The following is a 24,958-nucleotide window of genomic DNA, read 5'->3' on the forward strand; positions in this document are numbered from 1 at the left end:
CTTTTTTGGTTCCATATGAACTTTAAAGTAGTTTTTTTCCAATTCTGTGAAGAAAGTCATTGGTAGCTTGATGGGGATGGTATTGAATCTATAAACTACCTTGGGTAGTATGGCCATTTTCATGATAGTGATTCTTCCTATCCATGAACATGGAATGTTTTTCCATTTGTGCCCTCTTTTATTTCGTTGGACAGTGGTTTGTAGTTCTCCTTGAAGAGGTCCTTCACATCCCTTATAAGTTGGATTCCTAGGCATTTTATTCTGTTTGTAGCAATTGTGAATGGTAGTTCACTCATAATTTGGCTCTCTGTTTGTCTGTTATTGGTGTATAGGAATGCTTAGAATTTTTGCATGCTGGTTTTGTCTCCTGAGACTTTGCTGTAGTTGCTTATCAGCTTAAGGAGATTTTGGGCTGAGGCAATGGGGTTTTCTAAATATACAATTATGTCATCTGCAAACAGGGACAATTTGACTCCTTCTTTTCCTAATTGAATACCCTTTATTTCTTTCTCTTGCCTGATTGCCCTGGCCAGAACTTCCAACACTGTGTTGAATAGGAGTGGTGAGAGAGGGCATCCCTACCTTGTTCAAAGGGAATGCTTCCAGTTTTTGCCCATACAGTGTGATATTGGCTGTGGGTTTGTCATAAATAGCTTTTATAATTTTGAGATACATTCCATCAATACCTAGTTTATTGACAGTTTTTAGCATGAAGGACTGTTGAATTTTGTTGAAGGCCTTTTCTGCATCTTTTGAGATAATCATGTGGTTTTTGTCTTTGTTCTGTTTATGTGATGGGTTACGTTTTGATTTGCGTATGTTGAACCAGCCTTGCATCCCAGGGATGAAGCCGATTTGATCTTGGTGGATAAACTTTTGGATGTGCTGCTGGATTCAGTTTGCCGGTATTTTATTGAGGATTTTTACATCGATGTTCATCAGGGATGTTGGTCTAAAATTCTCTTTTTTACTTGTGTCTCTGCCAGGGTTTGGTATCAGGATGCTGCTGGCCTCATAAAATGAGTTAGGGAGGATTCCCTCTTTTTGTGTTGATTGGAATAGTTTCAGAAGGAGTGGTACCAGCTCCTCTTTGTACCTCTGGTAGAATTCAGCTGTGAATCCATCTGGTCCTGGACTTTTTTTGGTTGGTAGGCTATTGATTATTGCCTCAGTTTCAACGCCTGTTATTGGTCTATTCAGTGATTCAACTTCTTTCTGGTTTAGTCTTGGCAGGGTGTGTGTGTCCTGAAATTTATCCATTTCTTCTAGATTTTCTAGTTTATTTCCGTAGAGGTGTTTATAGTATTCTCTGATGGTAGTTTGTATTTCTGTGGAATCGGTGATGATATCCCCTTTATCATTTTTTATTCTGTCTATTTGATTCTTCTCTCTTTTCTTCTTTATTAGTCTTGCTAGCAGTCTATCAATTTTGTTGGTCTTTTAAAAAAACCAGCTCCTGGATTCATGGATTTTTTGAAGGTTTTTTTGCATCTCTATCTCCTTCAGTTCTGCTCTGATCTTAGTTATTTCTTGCCTTCTGCTAGCTTTTGAATGTGTTTGCTCTTGCTTCTCTAGATCTTTCCATTGTGATGTTAGGGTGTCAATTTTAGATCTTTCCTGCTTTCTCTTGTAGGCATTTAGTGCTATAAATTTCCCTCTACACACTACTTTACATGTGTCCCAGAGATTCTGATATGTTGTGTCTTTGTTCTCATTAGTTTCAAAGGATATCTTTATTTCTGCCTTCATTTCGTTATGTACCCAGTGGTCATTCAGGAGCAGGTTGTTCAGTTTCCGTGTAGTTGTGTGGTTTTGGGTGAGTTTCTTAATCCTGAGTTCTAGTTTGATTGCACTGTGGTCTGAGAGACAGTTTGTTATAATTTGTGTTCTTTTACTTTTGCTGAGGAGGGAGTGCTTTACTTCCAACTATGTGGTCAATTTTGGAATAAGTGCAGTGTGGTGCTGAGAAGAATGTATATTCTATTGACTTGGGTTGGAGAGTTCTGTAGATGTCTTATTAGGTCTGCTTGGTGCAGAGCTGAGCTCAAGTTCTGGATATCCTTGTTAACTTTCTGTCTCGTTGATCTGTCTAATATTGACAGTGGAGTGTTAAAGTCTCCCATTATTATTGTATGGGAGTCTAAATCTCTTTGTAGGTCTCTAAGGACTTGCTTTATGAATCTGGGTGCTCCTATATTGGGTGCCTATGTATTTAGGATAGTTAGCTCTTCTTGTTGCATTGATCCCTTTACCATCATGTAATGGCCTTCTTTGTCTCTTTTGATCTTTGTTGGTTTAAAGTCTGTTTTATCAGAGAGTAGGGTTGCAATCTCTGGTTTTTTTAAATTTCCATTTGCTTGGTAGATCTTCCTCCATCCCTTTACTTTGAGCCTATGTGTGTCTTTGCATGTGAGATAGGTCTCCTGAATACAGCATACTTATGGGTCTTAACTTGTTATCCAATTTGCCAGTCTGTGTCTTTTAATTGGGGCGTTTAGCCCATTTACATTTAAGGTTAATATTGTTATGTATGAATCTGATCCTAACATTATGATGTTAGCAAATCCAGCTAATTTTTAAAAATTTTTTTGTAGAGATGGGAGTCTCGTGCTATGTTTCCCAGGCTGGTCTCAAGCTTCTGGCCTCAAGCAATCCTCTCACCTCAGCCTCCCAAAGTGCTAGGACTGCAGGTGTGAGTCACCATGCCTGGCCCTCAAACTTCCTATGCCATTGGACCGTGCCTGCCTGTCCACCCTCAATTCTTGCCCTTTGTGCTCTGTACTCCAAACCACTTGGATCTTCTTTTAGATTCTATAACTTTCTGTGCTTTTTCTTGCCACAGGACCTTTTGTATAAGTGGTTTCCTCTTCCTAGAATGTTCTCTTTCTACTCCCCTTAACTCTATGGATCCTTGATATCTCAACTTAAGCAGTACCTCAGAGAAGCTCTTTTGATTCCTTAGTCAATATTTGGCTCCTTTGTTTTATACTTTTGTGTGTCTTTCTTTCTTTCTGTCTTACCCTTCATCTCTTTGCAAAAATATGTTTGGTCTCCTCCACTGGATAACTGGTTCATTAAAGTGGGTGTACATCTGGATTTGTTTATTATTGTATTTCCAGATCCTAGCATAATGACTGCCATATAGTTAATGCTTAAGAAATATTTATGGAATGAATCAATCAATTCTTACTGAATCCCTTTTTAGCTTTTTCAGCAGCTGCCTACTTGGGTGCTGATAAACTTCCAGGGGTGACTCCCTTAGCATTTAAATGGAATTACAGTTTACATCCTACAGCTTGCTTTTCCTACTTGGGCATTTTTCCAGTTCACTTATTTATTAATTTATTTTTGAGACAGGGTCTCACTCTGTTGCCTAGGCTAGAGTGCAGTGGCGTGAACATGGCTCACTGTAGCCTTCCTCCTGGGCTCAAGGGATCCTCCTGCCTCAGCCTCCTGAGTAGCTGAGACTACAGGTGCACACCACTCTATCCGACTAAGTTTTTTTTTTTATTTTTTGTAGAGATGGGGTCTCACCATGTTGCCCAGGCTGGTCTGGAACCCTTGGGCTCAGTCCTGTGTCAGCCTCCGAAAGTGCTGGGATTACAGGCATGAGCCACTGTGCCCAGCTATTTCTCCATTTTAGAAGATTTATGGATCTATTTTCTTCAGAGGCCTTATTTTGTATGGTGCATATATGTTTATAATCAGTTTGCTGAATATGTAACCTTTGCTTTCTGGTTTATCTGGCTTTGTCATTTATACTCTCTCGGTTCGTTTTATGATATGTAGCTTATTCTGGTTATGTATTTGATAAAACTGTAGACTGTGCATTTGTCTGGATAATGTGCAACTTGATTTTACTCAGGACACTTGTCTTTGCTACTTTGAAGTATAATTTGCTGGAGAAAATATGAAAGCATTAGGATAATAGGTTTCAAATGTATCATTAAACATAAAACTTACTTTTATTTTATTTTTGAGGCAGAGTCTGGCCCTGTCGCCCAGGCTGGAATGCAGTGGCACAATCATAGCTCACTGCAGCCTCTATCTCCTGTGGTCAAGTTATCCTCCGACCTTTTCATACCAAGTAACTAGGACTGGATGTGCACGCCACCACGCCTGGCTAATTTTCTTGATTTTTAGTAGAGACAAGGTCTCACTGTGTTGCCAGGCTGGTCTTGAACTCTGAGCTCAAGTGATTTTTCCTACCTCGGCTTTCCAAAGTGTTAAGATTCAGGTGTGAGCCACCACGCCCAGCCAGAACTTACTTCTGAAAATTTTCTTTTAATTGTGCTCCAAACTAAAACAAGTCACCTTATCTAAAATGTATACTAGATTAATTTCTCTTGGTGAAAGGCACATATCATTTATTTCTAGTTGTTTCTGTAAGTACTACTGTCCTCAGTTTCAATGCTTTTTTCTTTTAGAGATAAAAGAGGATTAGAAAGTAAAAGAAAATGCTGGGAACTGACCGTTGTGTGGTGGAAGAATGGTTATCAGAATTCAAGGTAAATTGGATTGGAGATCAGAATGTATTATATTATTCTGTATGTCAGTAATTCAAATAGTGAGTATGTGCTCTATGGAGAAACGTATAAAAATATGGTAGGAAGTGAAAATGGCAAAATACAAAATAACGTGCTTCTGTAATTGTAGTTCTTAAAAATGGTACTAATATGAATAATGACTAGAAGGGGATATGTAAAAATGAAAATAGTTGTTAAGATTGATGAGACGATATTTTAAAATATATTCAGTAAAAGAGAAGATCCACCAAGCTTTAATAAGGCACAAAAATTACGTTTTTCTATCCTGTAATTAAAAGTCAAATAGTCTTGATGGAAAACTATGTAATTTATGAATACTGTGGAATTGTAAATGTTTCGGCAAAACATAAATGCAAGAATTGAAACATCCTACATTTTTTAAAAGGTTAGATTAATTTAAGATGGCCCATTTCAGGAAATCTTGGTATAATGTGTGATTTCTAATCAGTATTTATGGTTGAGTAGTTAGAAGGATTCTATACTATAACATCCTAACTTAATTTGTTTGCACTCTGATGGTTCTTTCTTTCTTTTTTTTTTTGTTGAGTTGGAGTCTCACTCTGTCGCCTAGGCTGGGGTGCAGTGGCGCTATCTCGGCTCACTGCAACCTCCACCTCCCAGGTTCGAGCGATTCTTCTGCCTCAACCTCCTGAGTAGCTGGGATTACAGGAGCCCACCACCATGCCTGGCTAATTTTTGGTATTTTTAGTAGAGACAGGTTTCACCATGTTGGCCAGGCTGGTCTTGAACTCGTGACCACAAGTGATACGCTCACCTTGACTTCCCAAACTGCTGGCTGGGATTCCAGGCATAAGCCACTGTGCCCAGCCTATTTCTTTATATTAATTATTTTTACTTTTCTTACTTGAGTTTGTTATAAATCTGTTCAAGAACTACTTGTGTAAAATAAAGTTCCTCACTTCTCAAATGTTCACTTTTGTTTTCCTTTGGTGGTTTCTTTTAGGCATTACCTGACACTCAGATCACCAGTTATGCAGCAACTTTACACCGGAAAAAAACACTTGTACCAGCCCTCTATAAAGTTATTCAGGATTCGAATAATGAGGTAGGAGAGCTCAAGAAAAATAATTTCTACATAGTGAAATGAAATATGTTTACCAAAACATGTAAATTTAAGTTTTATAGTTTTCTCTTCTTGTGAATCTGGAAAATTTTCTTTCTGCTGTTTTTCATTCTGATAGTTGCTTTGGCTTTCCCTATTCCCTGCCTTTCCATATTTTGAAATGTTTTGATCAAATTTTTTCCTGTTGAGTGTGCAGTATGTTTTGATTGTTGATTTTAGTGACCATCATCTCAGTGGATTATTTATTTGAAACTTTTCTGTTGCCTGTTCTGGAATGTTTCCTGCTCTGGAAGCCATATTTTAACTGTATACTGATCCAACTTTATTTATCTTAAGTATTTTTACAGTTATTTTTCTGAGAATATATAATTAGGTATAATCACTCTAAAATCAAACTGATAACACAAAATGATGCTGCTAGTCAATTTAGCTTGAAAAGGATCAGAGGAAGCACTTTTTAGTCTAAGTAGTCAAGATCGATAAACTTAGAGTAAGAGTTTTGTATTATTTAACCTTGTGATAGAAGGAAAAAGTGCAGTTATTGAATCTGTATGTTAACTTATGCAAAATACACACATTATCTTTCCATTAACACAGTAGTGTGACATACAGTTTTATCACCACTGGATTCATGTATGCTTAAAATGAAAATGAAAGGAACACACAGGAAAGTAGCTTCTTATCTTCCCAGATACAACCTCCAAGAGTGCCTCTGCTGTGTACTGGAGTGAGTTTGAAGAAGTTCAGGTAATCCCCTCCTAACCAGCAGCTTAACTTAAAGTGCATCTTCATTTTTGTCCTATCACTAAAAGCTTGCTTATTGACCTCCTTCTTTCCTGTCTCCTAAATTGTGATTGGCTCTCAGTTAGACTTGCATCTGTTGCTATTTGTAGCAGCAATTGCAGGATTCATTTGCTTTTTCTCTTGCAGTGTATTTCTGAATGTTTTATAACTCTGGGTATGCGTAATGTACGTATATGCATATCCATATGGTCAAGAGTTTTCAGAATTCTTTGAATAATGAATGTGTGTATTCCCTACCCCTTGTTTTGCGCTATCTTAACATTTAAGCTTTGCTTATTAAAATGTATTTGTTTTAATGCTTTCTCTTTAGATTGTAAGCTCTTCATGGGCAGTGGTCAGATATTCTATATTTGTGACTTCTCTAGAATCTAGTATTTTATCATGTACATAACAAACATAGAATAATATTGATTGGAAGAACAGTGAAGTACAAAATGAGATTCTAAAATGACATTTTCATTAGGGCTCAGAAGTGTATAAGAAGTAACCTTTTCCTATTTTTTTGTTTAATACTTTGGAAGCTTTTACATTAAAAAAGCTACTCTCATTACTTTCTGTTGTCATATTTCATAATATTAATGTGTGGAACTTTGGGGGTCTCATGGCTAGAAATGGAAAAATTACAACTCGAGGGATGTGAGCTCAAGATCCAGCATTCATTATAATCAACCAGTTGCTAGAGGAGGTTTGAGTTTCTCTCCTGTCTCCTGTCAGGTTAGAAGGCTTTAACCACGTATTCAGACTTCAGAAAAACAGATTGATAAATTCGATAGAATTTCAAAACAATTATGGACTTTAGTCATAGAAGGAGGTCCCTTTTAATCCTGATTTTGTTATATTCTGAAAGAAACAAATGTACTATTTAGGTTACAAGAAATTATTGTAGAAAATTGTCATGTGCCATATTTAATATGAATTAGAACTTACAATAGTTGTTGGCGCAGTGGCTTACGCCTGTAATCTCAGCACTTTGGGAGGCGGGGCAGGGGTGGATCATGAGGTCAAGAGATCGAGACCATCCTGGCCAACGTGATGAAACCCTGTCTCTACTAAAAATACCAAAAATTAGCTGAGCCTGGTGGTGCAAGCCTGTAGTCCCAGTTACTTGGGAGGCTGAGACCGGAGAATCGCTTGAACTTGGGAGGCGTAGGTCGCAGTGAGCCGAGATTGCACCAATGCACTCCAGCCTGGTGACAAAGCGAGACTCCGTCTCAAAAAAAAGAAAAGAAAATATTTGGAAACTTTCATATTTTCTGATTCAAATCTACCACTCCACAGCACTCTCTTGCCTTTTCTGGTGTTCAGTGGGTGAAGTATCTCAGGTTGTATCAAAAGCCATCTCTTCTGCTTAGGCCTGGATCCTATCTTCTCTAGCTACCTTAAGGACTCGGGTCCTGCAATTATTCCTTCTCTCTTCCATCACTGATCTTTTTTTCTTTCCCTGATGAGTGGAATATGATAAACAACCTTATTCTATTTTTTAAAAACTTTATTTGAGCTTATCTGCTATGATCTACCCCATTTCTCTGTCCCTATTCACAGATGAACTTCATAAAATATTGCTTATTCAAAGACTCTGTCTACTTGTCTCCTTTTCTTCACCTCACATTCTTTAACCCACTCAAGTTAGGCTTCATCTTCATTATTCCATCAAAATACTCAGTGTGTTCATCAAATAGCATGTCTCTTAGTAATTATCATGTCAAAACAGTGTTTGCTAAATTTGGGAAAGGTGTCAGTTATGATTTTTTCTAACCCAAGGATAATGATTTTTAATACTTTTTGATGTGGGTGGTGGTGCCATTTAAGGGAGGTCAGAATCATTTATATTAAGAATTTGAGAACATGGTGCTATGAGACATATGCTTCAAGTTAAAGTTTTTTTGTTGTTTTTTTGTTTTTTTCTGAGCCATGGTCTCACTCTCTCTTCCATGCTGGAGTGCAGTGACACCATTGTAGCTCACTGTAACCGCAAACTCCTGGACTCGTGATCCTCCAAACCCAGCTTCTCAATTAGCTATGGGCACATGCTACCACACCCTGCTAATTTTATTTTTTATTTTCTAAAGACAGAGTCTCACTTGTTACCAAGGCTGGCCTTGAATGCCTGGGCTCAAGCGATCCTCCCACCTTGGCCTCCCAAAATGCTGGGACTACAGGCATGAGCTATTGAGCCTGGCCACAATTAAAGATTTTAACACATAGCATTGGCAATTTTTCTTTTCTTTTCTTTTCTTTTTAAGACAGGGCCTCACTTTGTCACCCAGGCTGGAGTGCAGTGACTTGAACACAGCTTACTATAGCCTGAACCTCCTGGGCTCAAGCAATTCTTCTGCCTCAGCCCCCCAAAATAGCTAGGATTACCCAGGCGTGTGCCACCACACCTGGCTAATTTTTGTATTTTTTGTAGAGGTGAGGTTTTGCCACATTGCACAGGCTGGTCTGAAACTCCTGGGCTCGAGCCATCAGCCTGCCTTGGCCTCCCAAATTGCCGGGATTACAGGCATGAGCTATTGTGCCTGACCAGCAAGTTTTTAACAGTCTTACTTTGTAGTAGTATCTGATTAAAAGTTACTGGAATGCCAACATCTACCCCCCATTTCACTTAAAATAAAACAGCGTAATAATGTTGGTAACCCTGTATTACTTCACTGTGCTTAGTTAAATTATAGTGTCCCACATGCCAGTGTACCTGTTGCTACTGAGAAAGAGGAGTTTAAGGTCTTCACAGAAGAAATTCATCATAATTGTACCATGGCCCTTGAAGTTTAGAGAAGGCAATCTTTGGAGAGTTTTTTTTACTAAAGAGGAGATTGAGTTTGAAACATGAGTATAAATTTTTAGTAAACAAAATTTGTGAGAGCAACAGTTTTTTACTTCTCTCAAAGAACTGAATATTGCTCTCAGTATTTAAGAAAGATGCCAGCAACTGACAGTTTCCAGAAGTTTATTACTTGTTCATTATTGGCACTACATGGAATACACTGTTTGTGATTAAACAATCTATACCTCCATTCTAATACAAGAAATGTGGTAGAGTGGAAACATCAACTTGATGTCAGAAGACCTGAATTTAGTGTCTTATTTCACCATTAACTTCAACGACTTTTGACAAATTATCTGATTGGTTTAGACTTCAATGTAAGGGAAGAGTTGCAATATTTTCCTTTTGTGTCAGTCTTGCTCTGTTACCCAGGCTGGAGTGCAGTAATGCTATCATGGTTCAATGCAGCCTCAAACTCCAGGGCTGAAGCTATCCACCCTCTTCAACCTTGTGAATAGCTGGAGCTACAGATGTGTACCTCCACACCCAGCCTCTGGAAAATTTTTTAAGATTTTAAAAACTGTTCTGATAGTGATTTAACATAAAGGGCTTAGTATTTACTAGACTAGGATGTGTATGTATGTAAATTTTTTAAACTTTAGAATTCTTCCAGAGCTAATCCTAACTCTTCTAAATATATTAACTATATAATTGACATGGATTTGTTAACTTTTTATCATGACAGTGACTTTTTATTGTAGAGTGTTAGATTATTACAGATGTATATAACTATATTCAAGCATATTTCCAAAGTTATATCCATTATTTTAATCATTCAGAATAGAGGAAAGCACATGAAATTACTGAACTATTATTCTTTTTTTTAAAGAGTTAGTGTTAAACTTTAAAATTTATTTTATAGTTTCTTGTCAATATTTTATATGAATTTTAAAGTCATAGCCCAGTTTTGTGCAGCCTACAGTTACTCCAGCAAACCCATTCTAAATTGGCAGTACATATTTAGGGAAAAGTGGGAAAGTTTATTTTAACTGTTCATTTTCTTCAGTTTTCTAGATTGTGAAGTTCCTCATAAGTCATATTGTGTGATATCGTATGAAAAATTAGCCAATCGAACACTGAAAAAGCTATTTCTGTTAAAATCTTTCACATAAATACAATAAGTAAAATTTAAATCAGTTTTAAAATGGTTTGCTTCACTTGTGTGTATTTTAAATATTAGCTAGAATTTTGGATGCACAAATATTTATTGCAAAATCCCTTCTACTGAGTGGTATATAACTGTTTTTTACATGGAATGTGGATGCTTTAATGAATTTCATATTGCAGTGAAGACACTTAGTACTTAGAGACAATGACATCAATACAGTGAAAACTGATTCCACAGAACACTTACAAATGCATACATTTTCCTCCAAAGAAGCATGTTTTTCACAGATTTAAGTAACAAATGATTTACATAGGATTCTTCAGATTCCAAAATATGTACAGAATTTTTGACTGTACAGAAACTGATTAGCAGTGGTTGAAAAAAAGAATTGCTTTACACAACAACATGACTCTTAGAAAATTCTGTATCAATACACATTTTTCAGTAAGAGTGGTATATAATTTGTTTAAATCATAGTCTCAGTTGAGATTTTAAGTTTATTCCCAACAATATTATGCAAAATTATCTTATTTCAGTGGAAAGTTTTTGAAATGGAGGATAGTAAGAGTTGATAAGAATAGAAAGGAAAATTCTTCTTAAATATAAATGTAGTACATTGGCTAAAGGACTAATAATCTAATAAATTTAGTAGTACAGTATACTGAAAGGTACATTGATATATGGGCACAAAATACTTCTTATAGTTAGTGGATTGGTCAGTTTAATATGTGGTCTCTTTACACAAAGGTTTTGGTTAAATTAACTCAAAATATGGAGAAGTTAATATTGACTATTTTAAAAGTTTTATACAGATATAGGTGCCTTTAAAAGAAAAAACAAAAAAGAATTACAACCAAAAGAATTGAAATGACCAGTGCACTTTATTTTCCTTTTAGCTCCTGGAGCCTGTCTGCCATCAGCTGTTTGAGCTCTATCGTAGCTCAGAGGTTCGACTTAAGAGGTTCACACTGCAGTTCTTGCCAGAATTGATGTGGGTTTATTTACGGCTTACAGTTAGCCGAGACAGACAGAGTAATGGTTGCATTGAAGCACTTCTGTTAGGAATATACAATTTGGTAAGTTGAAGGTGACAGAAATTTTAAGTATTTTGTAAGGTCCTCTGAAATACTTAAGGAATGTTTAGAGAAAAATGAATCGGCCAGGCTCATGCCTGTAATCCCAGCATTTTGGGAGGCCGAGGCAGGCATATCACTTGAGGTCAGGAGTTTGAGACCAGCCTGGCCAACATGGTGAGACTTTGTCTCTACTAAAAATACAAAAATTAGACAAACATGGCGGTGTATTCTTGTAATCTCAGCTACTCGGGAGGCTGAGGCAGGAGAATCGCTGGAACTGGGGAGTTGGAGGTTGCAGTGAGCCAAGATTGTACCACTGCACTCCAGCCTGGGTGAAAGGACTGAGACTCTGTCTCAAAAAAAAAAATAAAAATAATAGATAAATAAATTGAGGCCAGATGTAGTGACTCATGCCTATAATTCCAGCACTTTGGGAGGCCAAGGTCTGAGGAGCACTTGAGCCCAGGAGTTTGAGACCAGCCTGGGCAGCTTAACCAAATCTTGTCTCTATAAAAAATTAGCTGGGCATGGTGGCATATACCTGTAGTCCCAGCTACTTAGGAGGCTGAGATGGGAAGATTTCTGGAACCCAGGAAGTCAAGGCTGTAGTGAGCCATGATCATGCCACTGTGCTCAAGCCTGGACAAGAGAGCAGGACCACATCTCAAAAAAACAAAAAACAATTCAAATGTCTATAAATGTAACTTGTTTGAACTAATTAGGTTGAGTACAGGGGTAAATACTGATAATGCATTTTTTGATAATATATTTTACAAAGTATGTAAAACTACTATAATTGATAGCATTATTAATATTTATTTCTTCAAATTATTTTATTTGACCAATATTTATAAATGTTTTTGGATGTATGGCATTGAGTTGGACACTGAAAATGCGGAGAATTACATGTGTGGCACCTACTTTTAGGAAACTCCTGCTGTGTTTGAAAAGACATGTTTACAGATAACTAATAATGCGGTTTGTATAATAAGAGGATTTTAGAGAGAAACTCAGATGTTAGCTGAAGTTATCATGGCAGGCTTTATTGAGGCGATGGCATCTAAGCTGGGCCTTATGAAGAGGTATAGTTTTGGCCCATTGAGATAAGGAGCAGGTGAGGTTTCAGGAAGCAGCTATCAATTGAACATAAGCAGAGAGGCAGGAGAGTCAGGTCACGTCCTGGAAATAGAAAGTAATTCTGTTTGAAGCACAGAGTATATATGCAAGCTGGAAAAGACAATTTTGTGTCAGTTTTGGAGAGTCTTTTTAAAGTGAAGAGTTTAGGTTTAGGTTCTCTTCAAAGCAATTAGAGGGTTTTGAACAGAAGAATTGTATTATATATTAGGAAGATGAATCTTGTGGTGGTATGCAGAGAGACTTTTGAATTATAAATTGAATTTAGTCACCACTTCTTATATATTAAAGGCTATATACATAATTGAGAAGAGTGAGGCAAATGGACATGAGATTTCTGTTTCTCTGAGGGGAGGACATCAGTTTCAGGAAAAAAGTTCATGTAGTATTATAGCATGGTAGGATTTTTAAAATCTTAGTAAGAACACAGTGGAAACTAGGGGGAGGAAAGAAACCATAAACACTTCTGAGATACTAGGGGCTTTACATAGAACTCGAAGATTGAGAGTTGATCACTTCTGCAAGATGGGGAGGGTATGCTAGAAAGGTTACAAAGACTGTAGGAAGCAAGGTGAAAAGGTGAGGGAGAGTTTAGGAACATGGGATCATCTGCGTAGCACTTTTCTGAAGATTTGGGCAGCACAAGGCACCTTTTCTTGTGCAATTCAGGGAAACAAAATAGCACAGCATCATATTTCCATTCCCATGTGCCTCTACAAAATTGGGCAGTTACCTGAACTCATCAATAAAGAATCGTGAATTTTATGAATGTATCTTGGAGTCATTGAGTGGGGTAGCAATTGAGAAACCAAAGTGTTATTTGTCATAAAAGTTGTAAATTTGTTAATAGTTATTTGATAATATATCATGTATTTGATAGTACATTGTTTATAAAACTCTTTTCTTCTAAGGAATTAAGTACCATAAACATTATTATTCTATTTTTTTCTCATGATGTCCAGTTAAGGACCATTGGTATTGAAATTTCTGCGCCTTGAAGTCTTAATATTTTGTGTATTTAGTATACATTGTAAACAAACACTCCACATAATAAAAGTTTAGTTTTATAACTGAAAGGTAGTAAAGTACAAGAAAATTGAATCTCATGGTAAATATTCTTCTGTACCAGTGCTCACTCCTCTAAGTATTAGTTACTTTAAAAAATCATTAGCAAACATTTCCATTGCTAGAAGTCTGAAGGAAGGAGCAAGGGCTTTAGCATGACTTGTATTCAGTTCAGAACCATGCCCTGCCACTTATTGGCTATTTTAAATTGGGACAAGTTACTTAATATCTTGACTTCAGTTGCCTCATCTGTAAAAAAGAAAACATTGTTAGTAGGATTAAAAACAACTTGAAGAATTCATTATGTTGCCTAAGGTGTTTATAAATGTTCATCAAAATTACCATCAAAATTAAAATTTAAAAACAATGAAAATTGATCTAGGAATAAAATTCTCTACTTTCCTAACTTGCCTGATTGTTTTTTCTTTTCAAGTAGGAAGTCTGTTTTATTTACCACTGTGTTTCCTATAGTGCTTACCAGCAGATACTTAGTAAATGTTTGTTGATTTAATGATGGAACTTGGTGTTTTAGACTACGCTTAGCATTAAGCTATCATTTTCATTAATGTGTTTAGTGTAATAAAATTCAATAATGAGACACATGAAACATTTTGCAAAGTGTCATGTTGGACAAATTGTTGACATAACTTGTTGGTGCTGTTTGACAATGCAAAATTAGTATACTATAGAAAAATTTTTTGCTCAGTTATATGTCAGAAGTGTAACCCTAGGCTTTGGACTCCTTTTAATTCCCTTGATATCTGTATTCTTCCTTTTCTGTGGTTCTCAGTTTTTCTTAATCACACTGGGAGTCGTCCATATATTCTTTTCTGTTTTTCCTTCTTTCCCTCCCCAGCACTTCTTTGTTTCAAATAGCCCCAGGGGAAGTTTTATATTTCCCTTAAACAAAATTTAGCATATCCTTTTCACAAATACCTGCAAAGATAAATCAAAAGTATTAGGCTTAATTTGAAATTTAACAATAAAATTAAAACATTTTTGTCTAACTTAAATCAGGCCCATTCATCTTAGCATAGACTTTCTCTGAAGCACAGTGGCCCAAATGTGGTGGGACCTGGTTTGACTACAAAGAAGTTATATCCTCAAGGAACTTTTCAGACCTATTTTCCTACCGTAATTAGAGGTATGGTCATTATTCACATGTAATTGGTACTCTTATGTGACATCATAAACTCAGAAACGAGTCCTGTACAGAAGTTCTTTGGGGTTTGTGTTTGGTGATGAGGATTATTGCTGCTGTTATTGTTTCTTCTTTTTTTTTTTGAAATGGAGTGCAGTGGCACAGTCTCAGCTGTCGCCTAGGCTGAAGTGCACTGGCAGTCTCAGCTCTCTGCAACGTTTGCCTCTGGGGTTCAAGTGATTCTCCTGCCTCAGCCTCCCAGGTAGCTGGGATTATAGGCATGTGCCACCATGCCCAGCTAATTTTTGTATTTTTAGTAGAGATTGGGTTTTGCTTTGTTGGCCAGGCTAGTCTCGAACTCCTGACCTCAAGTGATACCCACCTCGGCCTCCCAAAGTGCTGGGATTACAGGCGTGAGCCACTGTGCCCAGCCTGATGTATCTTCTTTTTAGGCCATGCAACTACTCAGTTTCTGACTACTGCCATGTAGGTCTAGTAAGGGCAGTCTTCTCTCTATGGATTTTATGCCAGTGATGTATGCTAATATGAGTTGTAAGGGAAATAGACAAAAATAAGACAGTGGGGAAAAGGATTGCTGCAGTTTTCACTCCTCTGATTGTCGTCATCTGTAGGCATATGTGTGTGTGTGTGTGTGTGTGTGTATGTGTGTGTGTGTGTGTGTGTGTGTATATATATATATATTGTTTTTTTTGAAACGACATCTCACTCTTGTCCCCCAGGCTAGAGTGCAATGGCGTGATCTTGGCTCACTGCAACCTCTGCCTCCTGGGTTCTCCTGCCTCAGCCTCCTGAGTAACTGGGATTACAGGTGCCTGCCACCGTGCCTGGCTAATTTTTGTATTTTTAGTAGAGACGGGGTTTCACCATGTTGGCCAGGCTGGTCTCGAACTCCTGACCTTAGGTGATCCGCCCGCCTCTGCCTCCCAAAGTGCTGGGATTACAGGCGTGAGCCACCGTGCCTGGCCACACATATTTATTTATAACAGGAATATTGGAGGTGCCGGAGATGGAGAAATGAAGGATACCGTTGTCCATTGTCTTTTTTATGAAAAGAAAGTGTTTTTAATAAAATCACAAGAACTTTCTTGTAGCTTAGTAAAAATTACCTAAATATGAATTTATTTTTAATGACTTAGACTAATAATCATTTTGTTTGTTTGTTTTTGAGACAGGGTGTCATGCTGTCACTCATGCTGGAGTGCATTGGGTGATCTCAGCTCACTGCAACCTCCACCTCCCAGGCTCAAGGGATCCTCCCACCTCAGCCTCCTGAGTAGCTGGGACTACAGGCCTGCAATACCATGCCCAGCTAATTTTTGTATTTTTTTGTAGAAAAAATATTTTTTTTGTATTTTTTTGTAGAAAAAATATTTTTTTGTATTTTTTTGTATTTTTTTTGGTCTTGAACTCCTGACCTCAAGCAATCTGACTGCCTTGGCCTCCCAAAGTGATGGGATTGCAGGCCTGAGCCACCACACCTGGCCCAATATAATTACTAATTGTGGCTTATTTCAGGTCATTCGTTTATTGCTAAATGATTGTAAGAATCTTTTATTCAAGATTCATTGATAAATGTTCTCACCATTTTTAAAAAAAGGATAACTGAGGTGTTGTGTTTGTTAATTAGCTTGATTATTTTAATCATTTCACAGTGTATACATATATCAAAACATCATGTTTTATGCCACAAATATATAATGTTCATTTGTCAATTATACCTCAGTAAAGCTGGAAAAAATTCATTCTGTATTAAATTAATGTGTTTTTCTTGTTTTCATAAGTGTGGATCTCTTGGTTTTTTCATTTTAATCTGTTTAGCATAGCCGTGTTTTTACTAAAAGATCTAATCACTTGTAATCTTCCCATCCTGTATGTAAATTTAACATCAAATTCATTTGTTTGCCTGCCTCATGTCTTTGCTGTCATATTGTATTTGATTTTGTATAGAATTGTACTCAATATCTATCTCTCTGTGGATTCTGTGGATTATAACTCTACTACCAAAGTGTACAAATTTGCTAATAAGTTAGAAAATATAAACTAGGGTGGTAATATTTTTATCCATTACTATTTCTGAAAAATCTTCCTACTGCCAGTCATATAGTCTGTAAATTAAGAAAGTAATTATTATTTCTTGTAGATCTGTGATTATTTCATTATCTTTGTATATTTTTTGGCTATAGGAAATTGCTGATAAAGATGGGAACAATAAAGTTCTGTCTTTCACTATCCCCTCCTTATCCAAGCCTTCAATATACCATGAAGTAAGTAACATTGGAAAGGTGGAATTATTTTAAATTATATTGAGTAACAAATCAAAAAGTCAGTTTCTTATCAGAGATAAATATTCCTAAAATATCTTTACTGATTTACTTCTTAAAAGTGGATGTGCTGGGTGCAGTGGCTCACACCTGTAATCCCAGCACTTTGGGAGGCCGGGGCGGGAGGATCACGAGGTCAGGAGATCGAGACCATCCTGGCTAACCCGGTGAAACCCCGTCTCTACTAAAAACACAAAAAATTAGCCGGGCGTGGTGGCGGGGGCCTGTAGTCCCAGCTACTCGTGAGGCTAAGGCGGGAGAATGGCGTGAACCCAGGAGACAGAGCTTGCAGTGAGCCAAGATTGCGCCACTGCACTCCAGTCTGGGTTACAGAGCGAGACTCTTCCTCAAAAAACAAAAAAGTGGATGTTTGTTATTACAAGACTGAGCTGTGACAAGAGAGGCAGAAAATAATGAAACATTTTCTCTAGTTATTTTTGTTTTTTTATTCTTCTGTATCTTTTTGAAGACAAACTCTTGCACTGTCCCTCAGGCTGGAGTGCAGTGGTGCAGTCTTGGCTCACTGCAACCTCTGCCTCCTGGGTTCAAGCAATTCTCCTGCCTTGGCCTCCCCAGTAGCAGGGACTGCAGACGCGCACCACCATGCCCGTTAATTTTTTTATTTTTAGTAGAGATGGGATTTCACCGTGTTGGCCAGGCTTATCTCGAACACCTGACCTTGTGATCCGCCCACCTTGGCCTCCCAAAGTGTTGGGATTATAGGCGTGAGCCACTGCATCCGGCTCTACCAGTATCATTTTTTACTTTCATTAATCTTTTATGAATTTTTTAAAAATTCATTAATTTTTTATATTTGTATTTTTAATTTTTAAAATCGTAAGCCTTAAAAATATTCTTTAATTTTTAAAGTCTTCTATACTACTTAGAAATCACCTTAGATTGATTTGTTTTTGTTATTCTTTATTATTCTAGGAAAATAACTACTTAAAAGAATGTTGACACTCTGTTATATTTCAGTTTAAAGGAATTTAATTGTTGCATTCTAGGTGTTCAGTACATTATACTTTTTAGCTTATATTTATTTGGTTGAAGAATTCGAGAACACTGATAATCATGTAGGTAAATGATGCCTGTTGAGCTGAACTTTTTCTGCTTTCTGTCTTTAAGTAAAATCCAATAAGAAACTGTTATGAATCAAACTTCTGATCTGCAGTGGCCTTTATTGTTGCTACACTAAGTTGTGAGGATAACATTTAGAGAAACTTTACTAGTAGTCTAAAAATTATATTCTATTTTCCTATCAACACACAGTATCCTGACCATCTCATAGCTCTTTGCACTATTAATTTGCTTAATTAATTCCCTGGGACTTTGTTTTGTGTTTAAAATAGAATGTCTCCCATTTAGCGAGGAATCATTTTAGCACAATGTATTTCTGAGTAATAGATTTTAATTAAGTTCTGTGTATCATGTTATAAAGTAAAATGGAGAGTAGTAAAGTATTAATGAATGGATGGTTCTTCTATTTTTTTTTTTTTTTTTTTGAGACAGAGTCTCGCTCTGTCACCCAGGATGGAGTGCAGTGGCGCGATCTCAGCTCACTGCCACCTCTGCCTCCTGGGTTCAAGCGATTCTCCTGCCTCAGCCTCCCAAGTAGCTGGGACTATAGGTGCGTGCCACAAGCCCGGCTAATTTTTTTGTATTTTTAGTAGAGATTGGGTTTCACCATGTTAGCCTTGATGGTCTCGATCTCCTGACCTCTTGATCTGCCCGCCTCGGCCTCCCAGAGTGCTGGGATTACAGGCGTGAGCCACCACGCCCAGCCTGGATCGTTCTTCTAACTTTAGAAACACTAACTCAATGATGTTAGTATTAAAGAGACATCTGGGCTGGGTATGGTGGCTCATGCTTGTAATTCCAGCACTTTGGGAGGCTGAGGTGGGTGGATCACTTGAGGTCAGAAGTTTGAGACCAGCCTGACCAACAACATGGCGAAACCCTGTCTCTACTGAAAGTACAAAAATTAGCTGGACATGGTAGAGGGTACCTGTAATCCCAGCTACTTGGGTGTCTAAGGCACAGGAATCGCTGGAACCCAAAAGGCGGAGGTTTCAGTGAGCCAAGATCGTGTTACTGCAGTCCATCCTGGGCGACAGAGCGAGACTGTGTTTCAAAAGAAAAGATAGATATTTGATTATAGTATTTAATATTGTTTGTATAATTATAAGCAGTTGTACTCTGTTCTGAAATATAGACATCAAAATGGATGTATTTTTAACCTTTAGTTTTTTCAGCAACTTTTCTTACTCCTTTAAATATAGATTTATTACATAACCTTTTAAAAATATTTTTAGTTTTATATCTTACAGACAATTTCCAAAAGAAGCTATATAATTTATGTAATTGAGAATTGAAAGATTCTGAATGTTTTCTGTGAAGAATGAGAATAATAAATGATCTAAAACTGCCTTTTGTGGAAAAGAAAATTAAATATTATTACATGATACAGATTTTTACTTCATGGTAGAGACACTGTCTCATACTGTACCTTATTTTTGTAGCCTTCAACAATTGGATCCATGGCTTTGACAGAAGGGGCATTGTGTCAGCATGATCTCATCAGAGTTGTTTATAGTGATCTTCATCCTCAGAGGGAAACATTCACGGCACAGAACCGGTAATGGTCAAAACTGTATATAGTACCAACTTGTATGTATGTATGCATGAATATATGAATGAATGAATGAATGAATGAATGAATGAATGACAGAGTCTCACTCTGTCACCCAGGCTGGAGTGTAGTGGCACAAACATGGCTTACTGCAGCCTGGACCTCCCAGGCTTAAGTGATCTTCCCACCTCAGCTTTCCAAGTAGCTAGGACTACGGGTATGCACCACCATGCCTGGCCAATTTTTTTTTTTTTTTTAATTTTTTGTAGAGAAAGGTCTTGCTATGTTGCCCAGGCTGGTCTCGAACTCCTAGCCTCAAGCACTTCTCCTGCCTCAGCCTCACAAAGTGCTGAGATTATAGGCATGAGCCACTGCACCTGGCCCATTTATTTATATATTTAGAGACAGAGTCTAGTTATGTTGCCCAGGCTGGTCTTGATCTCCTGGCCTCAACATGATCCTCCCACCTTAGATTCGTGAGTAGCTGGGATTACAGGCATGCACCACTGCACTCAGCTAACAATTGTTAACTTATGCTTAGTAGTTAACTGTAATTACTTCAATTCAAGTTTGGTATGAGAAGAGTCCAAAAGGTAAATACATCATAGTCATGAAATACTCATTTTCTAACGTTTGGTATTATGTTATGGTCATCTTGTATAAAGCAGTTTAAAAAGTGAACGTGCAGTCAGTCAAATCAGGATTCATATTCTAGTACTGCAATTTAGAAATTTTTCCCTCAGGCAGTTTATCTACTCTGTATACCTTGCTTTCTTGGTTGTAGAATGGGATTCGTTCCTGAAGTTAGACAGAGTTTCAGGGACAGGTTCCAAAATTGCCCTCACTTCTGACTAAATTGAAAGTTTTGGGAGTTCCCAAAACTAAACTCTTGTTTGATAATTTGCTAGACAGACTCACAGAATTCACTGAAAGCCATTATACTCACAGTTATGGTTTATTACAAGGAAAGAATACAGATTAAAATCAGCCAAAAGAGACACATGTAGTAGAATATGAAGTGTTTAAAACACAAAGCATCTATTGTCCTTTCCCCTGAAGTCAGGATACATTACAACCTCCTGGCATCAGTGTATGACAGTAAACACAAAGTACTGGTAATGGGGGAGGCTCATTTAAGCTCTGGTTTCCAGAGTTTTTTTATTGAGGCATCATTATGTAGGCATGATTGATTAGGTTGATTGCCCACTGTTGATCTCAGCCTCCATGTCGACTGATGCAGTGTGACCCAGAGCTACCACCTTAAATCGACATGGTAGTTCTTTCTGTCATGGCCAACTCCTACCTAAGAAAGTCAGATGTGGTCAGTCCAGCCCTAAGTTCTAGTGTTACCAGTCCCTGCCCTAAACAAAGACTCTTTATCAGATATGACACAGATTAACTTCTTAGGAGCAAATGCCAGACCTCTCTTTGGGGAAGGCCAGTTTATAGATGGCCCATGAATTATTATGGTTCAACTTAAGGTTTTCCAACTTTACAATGGTATGAAAGCAATATGCATTCAGTAGAAACTGTACTTCAAGTAGCTATGCAACCCTTCTCATTTTTACTTTCAGTACAGTGGTCAGTAAATTACATGAGATACTCAATTTTATGATAAATATAAAATAGGCTTTGTGTTAGATGATTTTTGCCCAACTGTAGGGCTAATGTAAGTGTTCTGAGCACATTTAAGGTAGGCTGGACTATGCTATGATGTTCAGTAGAGTAGATGTATTAAATGCATTTTTTACTTATGATATTCTCGATTTACAATGGGTTTATTGGTATGGAATTCCATCATAGGTCGAGAAACACCTATATTTATTATATAGGCTGTCTCCTGGTCTTTGGCCAAGGCTCAAAAATGATCTTGTTTATCTGGGCATTTACATTTAGTATAGCATTTATATGACAGATACTATCATTATGAATATGCCTAACATTTGGAGGAACCAGTGTAGGTTACAGATAGATTTAAATAAATAATTCGTCCTTTAATGTTTGCATATATTTTCATATTTTTGCACAAATATGATTACCTCACCTCTCTTCTTGACCTACCTCATGGTAAACTTGTGCAGAACTATTTGTCATAGAAATTAGCTATTGATTAGCTAAATCTACTTCCTCCTCAGGCAAGTCATGTTCTATTAGTATTCATTCGAAGGAGGCTTCAATTCAATTTCCAATACATATGACCAATATTATAACCTTACCAACAATGCCAATATTATACCATGTCACAGGATGGCAGTAAATGAAACCTGAAAAATAAGAGCCAAAGATACTGGCACATTCATAGAGTACCAGTCAGTCATTAACAGTTACCCCAGTTCATCATCATATATGACCAAAATATCTCCCAGAGAGAAGTCACTCAAGTTTACAGACTTCTGTTCAACCTTATTAAGTTCTAAAAGCAGGAGTGGTCTCACAAACTTATGACTTTTACTCTTACAGGCAGCTAGTATAATTGAGCTAATAGTATCATCTCTTGCTCTGAGCCTCTTCCAGGGTGTTGATGTATTTCCCACATTGCACAACTCATTTATTCATTTTAAAAAATCTCAGCCGGGCACAGTGGCTCATGCCTGTAATCCCAGCACTTTGGGAGGCCGAGGTGGGTGGATCACCTGAGGTCAGGAGTTCAAAACCAGCCTGGCCAACATGGCGAAACCTCATCTCTACTAAAAATACAAAAAAAAAAAAAAAAAATTAACCAGGTGCGGTGGTGGGCGCCTGTAATCCCAGCTACTCAAGAGGCTGAGGCAGGGAGAATAGCCTGAACCCAGGAGGCAGAGGTTGCAGTGAGCTGAGATCACGCCATTGCACTCCAGCCTTGGCGACAGAGTGAAACTCCATCTCAGAAAAAAAAAAGAAAAATAAATATATATATAATCGGCTGGGCACAGTGGCTCATGCCTGTAATCCCAGCACTTTGGGAGGCTGAGGCAGGTGGATCACAAGGTCAGGAGTTTGAGACCAGATGGTGAAACCCTGTCTCTACTGAAAATACAAAAGTTAGCCGGGCATGGTGGCGCATGCCTGTAATCCCAGCTACTCAGGAGGCTGAGGCAGGAGAATCGCTTGAACCTGGGAGGCAGAGGTTGCAGTGAGCCGAGATCACGCCATTGCACTCCAGCCTTGGCGACAGAGTGAAACTCCATCTCAGAAAAAAAAAAGAAAAATAAATAAATAAATAAATAAATAAATAAATAAAAAGTAAAAAATCTCAGCTACTATTTCTTTCTCTCTTCATTTATACTCAAACTCTCCTCCCTTGGAGAGAGGTTAGGTTTGGCCATCGTGTTGGTCTCTATTTCTGGCAGCAAAACTGACTAGCAAGTGCCTCCCCATCAATTCACTCCCAAGGATGTAGGGTAGATTTATATAAAGAATTAATATGCTATCACAACTAGGCGATAAATATACATTCTCTGTCAATCCTAATTTTGCCAGATGGAATGAAGGTACAGCCTAGCCCATCAGGCCTTTAGGAATTCTGACATAAAGATCTGAAGGTGTAGTTCCAGTTTTTTTGCTTAGGAATCATCTCTGCTCCTTGCACCCACAGTTGCAGCACTGGTACTGCAACCACTGCTTTAGGTGGGGGAAAAAAAAATGTTGAGGTGATGTGGAAAAGAAGGGAAAAAAGTATAGTAATACCACCACCTTCTGTCACTATGAGAAGAACAGAATAGTGATGATGACTATCCCAGCATCATCTCTCCACTGCCTCCTCCCACATCCCCCAGAAAAACAGAGGAATCTCTCCAGTGATAATTGGCCCTCCCTTGGCCCCGCTCAGGTTAAGTACACAGTCATGAAGGCCCATAAGCCAGCCCTTCATGCCTGTATCTCACCCCTGCCTTTTAGACCAAAAATATCTCATTTGATTGTTCCAATTATTTTCTTTTTCAATTGCTTTCATTCCATGCAATTGCTTGTTCCATTACCCTGAGGATGTCTCTTTGCCCATTGTTGGACTTTTGGTCTTTAAAGTGTGTTTCTTGCTCCAGAAATGTAACTAAGCAGTCCATATGGGTACAGTATCTTCTGGTCCTCTTACAGTACTCTGAGCATTTGATCCACAGTCTGATAAGCAAAACCTAATGCAGAGTGTCTGTTCCTGTCAGGACCCATTTGTGGCCTCCAGAGACTGCTGGCATCTGTTCAGCTTGCCAGCTATGTGCAGGGCCTTCCCCTAGAGGAATGTGCCCCATAGCCATCTGCAGTCTTTGTCTGTGTTATTGGCATTTTATGCCTCAGAAGGTACAAAAAGAATATGTCTAAATTCAACCCATCTCTGCTTTGCTGCAGTACCACCATGTCCACTCATTTCATGGACCCAAGTGATCACACCAGGTGACGACACAGGGATATTTGCCCATAAGTGCCAGTCACCTGATTCTAGAAGGAGGTTCTCCTGATGTGCATTGACATATCCTACTTATGCAGTCTTCAGATTCCCATAGTGGTTTCCATATGTCTGTTTTTTTCCATACAGACACCCCTTTAATAGGCCAGTTTTATATTACGTTTCTGCCTGATCACATGGCCAGGCTACTGGCCACCACTCATGAGCTGATAAAAACCCAAACAGGTCAGGCATGGTGGCTCATGCCTATAATCCCAGCACTTTGGGAGGCTGAGGTGGGTGGATCACCTGAGGTGAGGAGTTTGAGTCCAGCCTGACCAACATGGTGAAACCCTGTCTCACTAAAAATACAAAAAATTAGCCGGGCATGATGGTGGGCACCTGTAATCCTAGCTACTCGGGAGGCTGAGGCAGGAGAATCACTTGAACCCAGGAGGCAGAGGTTGTAGTGAACTGAGATCGCACCACTGTACTGCAGCCTGGGCAACAAGAGCGAAACTCCATCTCAAAAACAACAACAACAACAACAACAAAACAAACATAGCAGCAAACTGCATGCAATTCAGCCAACCTGCCAAGCTGGTAAGTTTTCACTTTTTTTTTTTGAGACGGAGTCTTGCTCTGTCACCTAGGCTGGGGTGCAGTGGCATGATCACTGCTCACTGCAACCTCCGCCTCCCAAGTTCAAGCGATTCTCCTGCCTCAGTCTCCTGAGTAGCTGGGATTACAGGCGCACGCCACCATGCCCAGCTAATTTTTGTATTTTTAGTAGAGATGGGGTTTTACCATTTTGGTCAGGCTGGTCTCGAACCCCTGACCTTGT

General features: G+C 38.2%; 1 protein-coding gene across 2 annotated transcripts in view; it reads left to right on the forward strand.

Moving 5' to 3' along the window:
* The window catches only part of FAM126B (family with sequence similarity 126, member B), an 82,696-nt gene that overhangs the window by 32,814 nt on the left and 24,924 nt on the right, over positions 1 to 24,958 (forward strand). For both annotated transcript variants that reach the window (XM_011974516.1, XM_011974517.1), the window contains exons 3-7: positions 4,428 to 4,508; positions 5,512 to 5,613; positions 11,264 to 11,443; positions 16,988 to 17,068; positions 19,648 to 19,763. In XM_011974516.1, coding sequence (XP_011829906.1) covers positions 4,458 to 4,508; positions 5,512 to 5,613; positions 11,264 to 11,443; positions 16,988 to 17,068; positions 19,648 to 19,763 — 530 coding nt within the window. In that variant the 5' untranslated portion in view covers positions 4,428 to 4,457. The remainder of the gene's footprint in view (positions 1 to 4,427; positions 4,509 to 5,511; positions 5,614 to 11,263; positions 11,444 to 16,987; positions 17,069 to 19,647; positions 19,764 to 24,958) is intronic.

Source organism: Mandrillus leucophaeus, unplaced genomic scaffold (genome assembly GCF_000951045.1).
Source record: "Mandrillus leucophaeus isolate KB7577 unplaced genomic scaffold, Mleu.le_1.0 Scaffold146, whole genome shotgun sequence".
Classification (NCBI taxonomy): domain Eukaryota; kingdom Metazoa; phylum Chordata; class Mammalia; order Primates; family Cercopithecidae; genus Mandrillus; species Mandrillus leucophaeus.